Raw genomic sequence first — 9,157 nt, forward strand, 5'->3', positions numbered from 1 at the left:
TAAGTGACTATCTAGAAACTCATAAAAAAAAAGTGACTATCTAGAAACTTTTGAACTGTTGGATTTGAAGTCTGTTTTTCTGTTTGATTTGTATTATGAAGTTTCTGTTGAAGTTGCTTTATGCGTAAGATTTAAGTAGGTCTTGGCTGCCAGTCAGGTAGTTGATGGGTTGTGGATATTGTTATGGCCTGGCTGTGTTGTGGTCTTGTTGACTAGTGATTTGGGTTGGCTCTTTGATGGTTGATAGTGATGGATGATTTGGGTGTGGCTGGCTATTGGTCGTCTCTTGGCTATGCATACCTGGCAATGTGTGATTTGGGTTTTGGCTTGGCCTGTGGTCAGTGATAGGTGATTTTGGTTGGTTGGTTCCCGACAACGGCATGTTGAAATAACTGAATAAGTAAGTTGTTACTACTTTTTAAATATTTCAAGGACTAAAACCGAACTTGTTAAATTAGACGGTCTAAAATAGAAATAATTTCTTATTTCTGGAATCAGAAGTATATTAACCTAATTATTTTAAGGAGAATTACCCTAGATCGGCAACATCTGGTTACTTGTGCAGAAGAGGTCTGACCTCCAAGTAGTATATTTGTTTAACAGCTGATCTTGTTATTTGGGCATGTTGTGCACTGAACTACTGATCGGTGATGCCAAGGGACAAGCTGTATCAGCTTAAAAAGAATTGCATGATCAGATCCCCAAATTCAGATCAGCATGATTTACTTATGGTATTGAGGAATTAATAATAATAATAAAACTTTATTAATGCCAATTTATTAAAAAAAAAAAAAACAGCATAATTTACTTTTGCTTTAGTGATTTTGTAGTGTTACAATCGGGGATTTTCTGGTCAAATTGAAAAAGCTTGCTGCTTCATTTAAATATATGAATTGGTTTAAAAATACGAACTTAATCGAATCCAACTTTTTGAACCATTGGCTCCAATTTCCTGCAAATAACATATGGTTGGATAAAGTAAATCCAAACCTATGGTGCTCTAGGCATGCTTGAATTTTAGAGAAGAAGCTGAGTAAGATGCATATTCTCAGCATGTGAAATCATCAGCAATACTGAATTTAGCAATGCAAATTCAGCAAAGATTGGACTTCAATACAAACATATTCTGTGAAACATTACAGTCAAGTATAAGATCGAATCTTACAACAATTGGCTACAAGGGAATGTAGAAGCGCCAGGGTATGCATGACCATTACATGAGGAACCTTGGTTTTGGTGGAAGTTCATGCTCATGCTACAGTGGAGTCTCAAGAGGTTAACACTTGGCATAACTCTTGAAATTGGCATAGAAACCCAATATTAACAAGGGTTTACAATGAGAATGATGGTTTCACAATACAGTTGCCTTTAAACTAAATGTAAGAAGTGATTCTCAACTCATCAAAAAAAAAAAAATGTTTAGTATCTTCAGCAGATAATCCTGAAGATTGCTCCAATTCATAAAACCTTTTTGCCAATTATCATGACATCATGAAGCAGTTAGTTCCCCCTGGGAAAGGATACCCCTCACTTCATTTGCAAGATCCATTACATGTTCGTCTTTACATCCTGTGGCAAAAATTTTGAGAAAGAGAAACTGTTCCTAGTTCAAGAGAGAAAAACTAATACAATCAAAATTTTTAAAGCGTATTAAAAGAACCTTACCAATTTGCAGAAGAGCCTTTTCAAGTTGAAAAAGGTATTCTCTGTTGGGTCCCGACGGGCCTTCAGCATGAACGATTTGTCTGCAAAATGAGAATTAGGAATCATTGGACTAGTAGAATAACTGGGCATGCAGAACATCTTTAGGAGATATTTAGTTCGCTTTGATGTTACATTACGCCGTAATATTACGTTATCGTAATCTTACATTAATGCAATCTCAATACAAGAATACAACATTACATTGTTTAGGAAGATAATGAGATTAAGACGATGTGATATATTTTGTAATTTTAAATTATGGTAATGTTAGAAAAAATAAAATAAACAAAAAACCTTAATGTCACGTCATTGTAATGTGCATCACATCAAGGGCACATCACAACGAACCAAACGCTCCCTTAGTGAAGGGACCTCAGAAAAATAGGAAGGGGGACAATGGACGTACTGTCAATGAAAAAGCATCACAAACATGAGTAGGGCAATCAATATCAATATGGCCAAAAAGTCCTCTTGTATGGTTAATGAGAAAGCATCACAAATATGATTACGGCAATCAATAAAGTCATCTTCAACAATACACAGATCATCCGGACTTCTAACAATGCAGTATGAAATAATGAAATTAAAGGATGAAAAATAAATCACTGCTTAATTTTCTAAATTGTCAGTTAGACAAAGAAAATAGGGTGCTTCATACATAAAATTTAGATAGGCCACAGTACTTGGATTCAAGATGTTGGTGCAAAGTTTTCTTTTACAGAAAATGCAGAACTAAATTGTATAGACAAAACATGCATACTTGGCAATATCTTCAAGAGAAGCAGGTCCCAAGTAATTCCTGTTAAGCTTCTTGTCTGGAGATGCAATGTACCTAGAAAATGGAAGTTTCAATTTTGAACTGGTTGGCTTATTGCAATCCAACAAGTATAAAGATGTATGAAGTTCTTGGTGGTTTTCAACACTTACACCATTATTCCAGAAACAGCTGGACTCGTAGCAGTAGGTTCCTAGAACGTTTCAATAGATTAATTAATATAATGAATAAGTTCATTACAATTCTGACACCAGATACTAGAATTTAGAACTTACAGTGAAGAAATCAAGATAAGCCTTCTGGTCATACTGTTTCTCCCTCACTTCAAGATACTGTGTCATAACATCAAAAGAATTCCATTAAAAAGTATTAATTGTGGGCTGCAGACGAAATTTGGACTGAAAACTGAGTTTGCAAAACTTGTAAGCATATCTTCCCAAGCCTACCAATTGATTAGCAACATGACAAATCAGAAGGTCCTATTGATAAGTAGTTGAAACATCTTCAATTCTCTTGGGTGATGAAGTGTTTTGTGAGCTACAAAATAAATATAATTTTTTCACAGAGCATGTGTCAATCACAAAAAATTGTGATTCATTCAAATGCCTTATTGACAGCAATCAAATATGGTGCAACACAATACCAGCATGCTGTCAGAAATAAGTAGGATTTTTGCAAGAAGCCTTACCCTAAATGTGTAAAACATGGACCGGTATAGTGAGGGGCTTGTAATTACTAATTACAGTGAGGAGAGCTAATACAGCATGTTACAAAGGTGGTCTAAAGAGGTAAAATACCAAGGGGGTTGATGACAATAAACCAGGAAATAGTTATATGAAAATAAAAGGGATGGTGCCTAATAGATGTATGAAGTTGTAAATATTGAGATAGTATGAGAATGTTCGTAATTTATAACTTATGTATGCATTTTTGCATCGAAGATGATGTGCCTATATCATTCAGCAGATAATGCTTGAAAAGGCAATAACAGTATTAAATAATAGCTTTTATGGGAATGGTCAAATTGCTCAGTATCTCCAACTGTATATAAATATAGGAGCTGACCTAAATGGACTTGTACAACTATCCTGTGATGGATATGATTGAGTGCAAGCAGAACTGAATGGTAGGTTGGATTGCATGCAACCCTTGACTCTGCAAGGGCATTACCTCATAATATTAATGTGTTAGAGAGAGATGAGTTCACTCTGCAAGAGGGGAGGGGTGGAGATAGATGGCAAACTTAAGGAGTCAGCTACAGATTTCCACAACAGCCCCTTGGGGCCCATGTGCTAGAGGAAAAAGGTAAATGGAGTAGAATGTTCCATATGGGGCTACTATCATAATAGCATACTATGCCCAACCCTCTAATTAGGAGCGGAAACGAATAACTGTATGTGTGTGAAAATGACCTGATTTCCAGATCAAGTGCTCAAAGTAATAAGCAGGTTCTCAGTCAACTAAAGAAACTCAGAACTCTCATTTCAAGGAGCTAATACAACTCCATGCCAATGGCTTACAGATCATTTTTTTTTGCTCATATAAACAGGCATGGAGAAATATATACAAACTTAGTCATAGTTACAGCTCAAAAACTCTTATGACCAGTCTAACTTCAGTTAATCGTATATTCATATTGACCTTCTTTTCTTCTAAACTTTCCATCAACATAGTATGCAGTGCATGGAGTGGAACGTGGATATTCTCCATGGCTCCTGAGAGTAAGGACCTGGGTGCTATCACAATGCGGAGTGCCACATGGTTGTAGCTGAGAAAGACGAAGAGGAGAGCAAGAGGGGTGGGGGGGGGGGGGGGGGTGTTGGATTTCCCATATGAAGCAAGTAATCTACCAAATCAATAATAGTAATGAAGATGGAAGAGTAAGCCTTTACTAAATCTCCCAAAAATATTTTTAACCAATTAACCAAATTGCACAATTACAATGAAAATAAGAAATGCTAGAAAATAACATTAAGAATCAGAAGAGTAATCTGGATATGAAGCAGCAACTGTGTATTATATTTAATTAAGCATTTGAAAGAGAAAGCCAGGTAATGGTCACTAATAGAACAAACAAATAGAATGAAGAAATTTTTTAAAGATTTATTAGTAGCACGAACAATATGAAACTTCGAATAGTTTACTTCAAGAAACATACCGTTAGTGCAACTTCTTGATCTTCCTTCTTAGAGACCTTGTAGGCAGCTCCCCACTATGACCTCGCAAAATCATGAATTTATCTACTTCACATATTTGTCTTGTTTGATAGCTTGAAATTCATTATAAAGAACTTACATTTTATTGAAATCAAGAAAAAACCTATGATATTGCATGTAAGAATAAATTTTAAGTGGACATTGGTTGCTCCTTTATCAAAGAAACTCCAAATAATAAAAATATTAAGTAGTTCCCTATTTTTTGTCTCCCCCATCTGCCAAAATAATAATTTTATTTTCACTAGGATATAAGTAACTCACTAAGTTGAACAATAGGGCAACTTCTATATTCTCTTTACCATTGATGAACAGCTGGAAGTTGTTTTGTTTCTCTGACAACAGACAGCTTATTCCTAGTTGGGTGCCTACCTTTCAGAAGCAAAAATGTAGAATTATGATCTTTGTGAATGTTGTTAAATTGTTTTCACTCATTCAACTGAGATAACCTATTCTTTTTTAACATGAAAAAAAGTTTGCATACAAATTAAACAGTAATATATAAACTTATTAAGATGTAAAAAATCTTTCTTTGATAAACAACTGACTGGAAACAAAAAATAAATAAAAAAAGAAGACCAAAACCATTTTTTTATTTATATTAGAGTTACGCACACACCTAGTGGGTGGTCTTGAATCCACGACCTCACCTTCCACCTTGCTCTTTCAAGGAGAGGAGTCACTTGAGCTAGACCAAACGTGATGTTACTAATTCTCACCTCCCTACACCCAAAGCACCTACAACAATTTAAAAAGTTTTGCTTCGTCCATGTCACAGTTCCCAAATCCACGACCTCACCTTCCACCTCGCTCTTTCAAGGGGAGGAGGAGTCACTTGAGCTAGACCAAATGTGATGTTACTAACTCTCACCTCCCTACACCCAAAGCACCTACAGCAATTTAACAAGTTTTGCTTCGTCCATGTCGCAGCTCCCAAAATCCCCACTCATGCAACAGTTTACCTAGACAATCCAGGACAGGAGACACAACCTCCCTTCTTAACACAACTTACATCTAAATCCAATTACACGATACTTATAAGGTTATTCACAAAATTTGGGGCAAAGAACTTGACCATGATACAACTCTAATTTCCACCATCTTATATCATTCATTTGTTCGACTAACTGTCTGCATTGCCCAAATAAATCATTGAAATATGAATTACAATCCATCAATTAAAGACAATAAATAATGGGTTCCTTTTTCCATTACTCATACATACATATTCTACAATGCAATTGCAGGATACTGGATACCCCAAAAATATATAGCTTTCACTTTAAAGGTTGAAATAAATAATAACTGCATAATTGAAAAATGACTAAAATTGTTCAAGTAATAGACCCACTTGGAAATGATAATTGAAAAATGTGGACTTACACAAACTTCCCCTTCAGCAGGCTCCAATGTCACAGTTCTTCCTGGATAATCGAGTGTCCCTCTGTGGTCAGTACTACCTAAAAAATAATAACCCACAAAACCAAATATTAACAAAAAGGAAGAATTTACATATACATGGGAGAGAGAAAGTGAAAGAAGAGACCTTGATAAAAGACACGGCGGTAGTCTTTGATGAAACCAACGAGGCGCTGGTCGTAGTTAAAGCCAGCTTTCCATATAAGAGAACCATAACCAAACACCCACATCTCTCAAAGTCTCACTTAATTCCTTTGCTTTCCAAAAGTCCTTCAAAGTTATAATACAAACTCTTCGTCTCTCTGCTTCCTTTCTCTCTCTCCCAAAAATAATGGACAATGAAAGGAGAGAGAGAGAGAGAGAGATGATAGTTCGTTTTGAGTTTGGTAGCGCAAAGGTACAGACTTTTTTTTACAGAGGACAAGAGAAGAGAAGTCAGAAGAGGAGTTTGTGTTTGCTACCAATGCAGACAACAGAGGACAAGAGAAGATGTTTTTAAGAAATACAGTTAGGCCTGTGGGCTTTGTTGGGCTTCCAATAGGAACTAAGCATGACACCATAAAAGAATGGTATGGTTAATATCATTGTTTGGATATGATGTATAAGGTAAAAGATAAGGACCCACCCCATACTTTTTTTTTGATAAACACCTTGTGAAGCTCATCATTTGTGAATCCCTATTCCCTGGTGGTCTTTCACTGTCTAAATACATGTAACACTGTGCATCTCCATTAAGAAAATAAAAATAAAAATCTTATTTTAGTTCTTAAGTTTTACCAAAAGTTTATTTTTATTTCTAAATTTTAAAAAGTTTATTTTTTTTATCTTTAAACTATTGAAAAGTTTATTTTTTGTCCTTAAATTATAGAAACTATCCTTTTTTTTTTTTTGTGTGGATACATTTAAAACTATCCTTAAACTTTACAAAAAATTTGTTTTTATTTTATTTTATTCCTAAACTGTTGGAAAAAGATTCTTTTTCATCCAAAATTTTGTCTCTAAAGTCCAAACTATTAAAAAAAAACTCTTTATAAAGTTTAAGGATGAAAAAGGTACTTTTTAAGTTTAGAAATCAAAAATTGTATTTTACCCTAAAATAAAAATTTAAGAACAAATTTCAAAATTTTTTTTGTTTTTGCAAAGGCATGGAAATTGGGCCATATTTTCCATCTTGATGAGGCCAGAGCCCAGATTAGTGCTTAATTTTGACGAAGTGGAGAAGGTACTAGATTTCCCATGTCCCTCTTTGTTTATTTAGCCAGAATGTAACTCCCTAATTTCTTGGGTTGTCATTCTTTGGAGTGATACAAGAACTTGGGTAGGCGCTTGATCTTGTCAGTGTAGACTTAACATTTCAGTGTGGGAGGAAAGTGACGATGTAGAGGGAGGTGGGCAAAGGCTAGGGAGAGAGTGCCAAAGGTGGTTAAGGGGCATTCTTTCAAATTTATTAGGCCTTTAAGAGGATTTTAAAAATAATGTTGACAGAGGCGGAATTTGCACATGAAATTTAAAATTTCTTGTCATAATAAATCCAAATAAGTTACTTTTCATGAAAGAATTTTAAATTCTATGATATACCTAAACTCTGCCAATAAAATTTTCACCCAAAGGCATGATAAAATTAGATGTTTTTAGTATCTCTAGTCACCTTAATAGTTAATACTCAAATTCCGTGGGAAAAAGAAAAAGTTTAGAATCACAAAGTTTTTTACAATTTCTTGCCACAACTGTAATGTGACAGTGTGATTAGTGAAAAAAAATGATGGGTTCATGTATAAATGATGATTATCCATTCATATTTTGCTACGTTAAAGCTATGATAAAAAAGTTGTGGACATAGGAAGAAAAAGATGTGCATAAATAAGGAGTTTTCATTTAAAGGCTAAATTCGACTCAAATAACTCGAAGGTCTAAAATGTGTTAACTTCTTAAAAAACCTATAACTTAAACTAACTTTAATTATGGTAACAAACTAAACTATCTTCAACTTTAGTCCAAAAACAAAAAAAAGAAGATGTAGGCTTATAGGGTTGAAGAAGGGAGAAAAAGAGGCACCCAAAGCAAAACAACCAAATCCTCCTCCCTTTGGATCTAAAGGGGTGGAGGCAGGGACAGATCCAAGGGGGGCCCAAGGGAGCCCGGGCTCTCCTGGCCCAAAGGAAAAATTTTTTTGGGCCCCCTGGTCCAAAGAAAAAAAGAGAAATTTTTTTATTAGTTTTATATATATTATTTATTTCTAGAGTTGCATTTCCCTCTTCCAAAAACTTAGTGCCTCTCCCTTTTAATTAGTTTAGCCTAACTAGTAACTATCAAATTGAAAAACTTAATTAAAAAAAACTTTAAAAAAAAAAAATCCTAGTTAATTCAATATTAGAGTACTAGCATCAGGTGTTCTAAATGATAAATATTTAGTAACTAGAACACCAAATAACAAAAACATGACTGTACGAGACATTTCAAATGTTATATTAAAGTAGCAAAAGTAAGTTTTGGTTTGTGAAAATAATTTTTTTTGCAACAATTGATGTTCTTAAAAAACAATATTATTTTGTATTATTTTGTCTTTGTTGGTAGATGATGACATCTTAATATATTAAGAAACAATAATTTTGTGTATTTATCATAGTTGATATTTTGTTGGCACTATATGGATACTTATTTAGATTTTTTTTTTCTTATGCTTCGGTCCTCCTTAACTTGAAATCCTAGGTCCTCCTTAACTTGAAATCCTAGGTCCGCCTCTAGGTGAAGGTGTTGAAGAGAAAGGGGTTGTAGTTGGGAGAGCTTGGCAGTGATGGCGATCATCGCAGTTTTGGAAGATGAGCTTCTGGTGTTGGGTATGGTAGTGCTGTGGACGTTGCGGTTGGTGGTCCTTGTTGGTGATGGTATGACAATAACAAGTAACTATCTTTTTTCATGGTGGTGTATGTGTCATTGCAATCTTGGGAGTATTGTTTTACTCTTGTATCAGTAGCTTTCACCAATTAAATAACATGCTAGAGTGAAGTGACACATAGTATGAAAATTCTCCAGTTATGAGAATGAT

General features: G+C 34.7%; 1 protein-coding gene across 1 annotated transcript; it reads right to left on the reverse strand.

The window, feature by feature from the left end:
* Window positions 1-1,092: 1,092 nt before the first annotated feature.
* Window positions 1,093-6,607, reverse strand: LOC126698241 (gamma-glutamylcyclotransferase 2-3). Its single transcript, XM_050395344.1, has 8 exons — window positions 6,239-6,607; window positions 6,076-6,152; window positions 4,638-4,691; window positions 2,755-2,811; window positions 2,632-2,672; window positions 2,465-2,536; window positions 1,666-1,745; window positions 1,093-1,569 (listed from the first exon to the last, which is right to left on the reverse strand). Exons 1-8 carry the CDS (start codon window positions 6,339-6,341, stop codon window positions 1,490-1,492), a joined length of 564 nt encoding a protein of 187 aa, XP_050251301.1. The 5' UTR covers window positions 6,342-6,607; the 3' UTR covers window positions 1,093-1,489.
* Between the last annotated feature and the right edge of the window lie 2,550 nt (window positions 6,608-9,157).

Source organism: Quercus robur, chromosome 9, assembly GCF_932294415.1.
Source record: "Quercus robur chromosome 9, dhQueRobu3.1, whole genome shotgun sequence".
NCBI lineage: Eukaryota > Viridiplantae > Streptophyta > Magnoliopsida > Fagales > Fagaceae > Quercus > Quercus robur.

Coding starts and splice junctions, on each gene's coding strand:
- LOC126698241 (XM_050395344.1), bottom strand. CDS start 6,341: ATGTGGGTGTTTGGTTATGGTTCTCTTATATGGAAAGCTGGCTTTAAC. Junction 2,673..2,754: donor CTTATCTTGATTTCTTCACT/GTAAGTTCTAAA, acceptor GAAACGTTCTAG/GAACCTACTGCTACGAGTCC. Junction 1,570..1,665: donor AAAGGCTCTTCTGCAAATTG/GTAAGGTTCTTT, acceptor TTTTTGCCACAG/GATGTAAAGACGAACATGTA.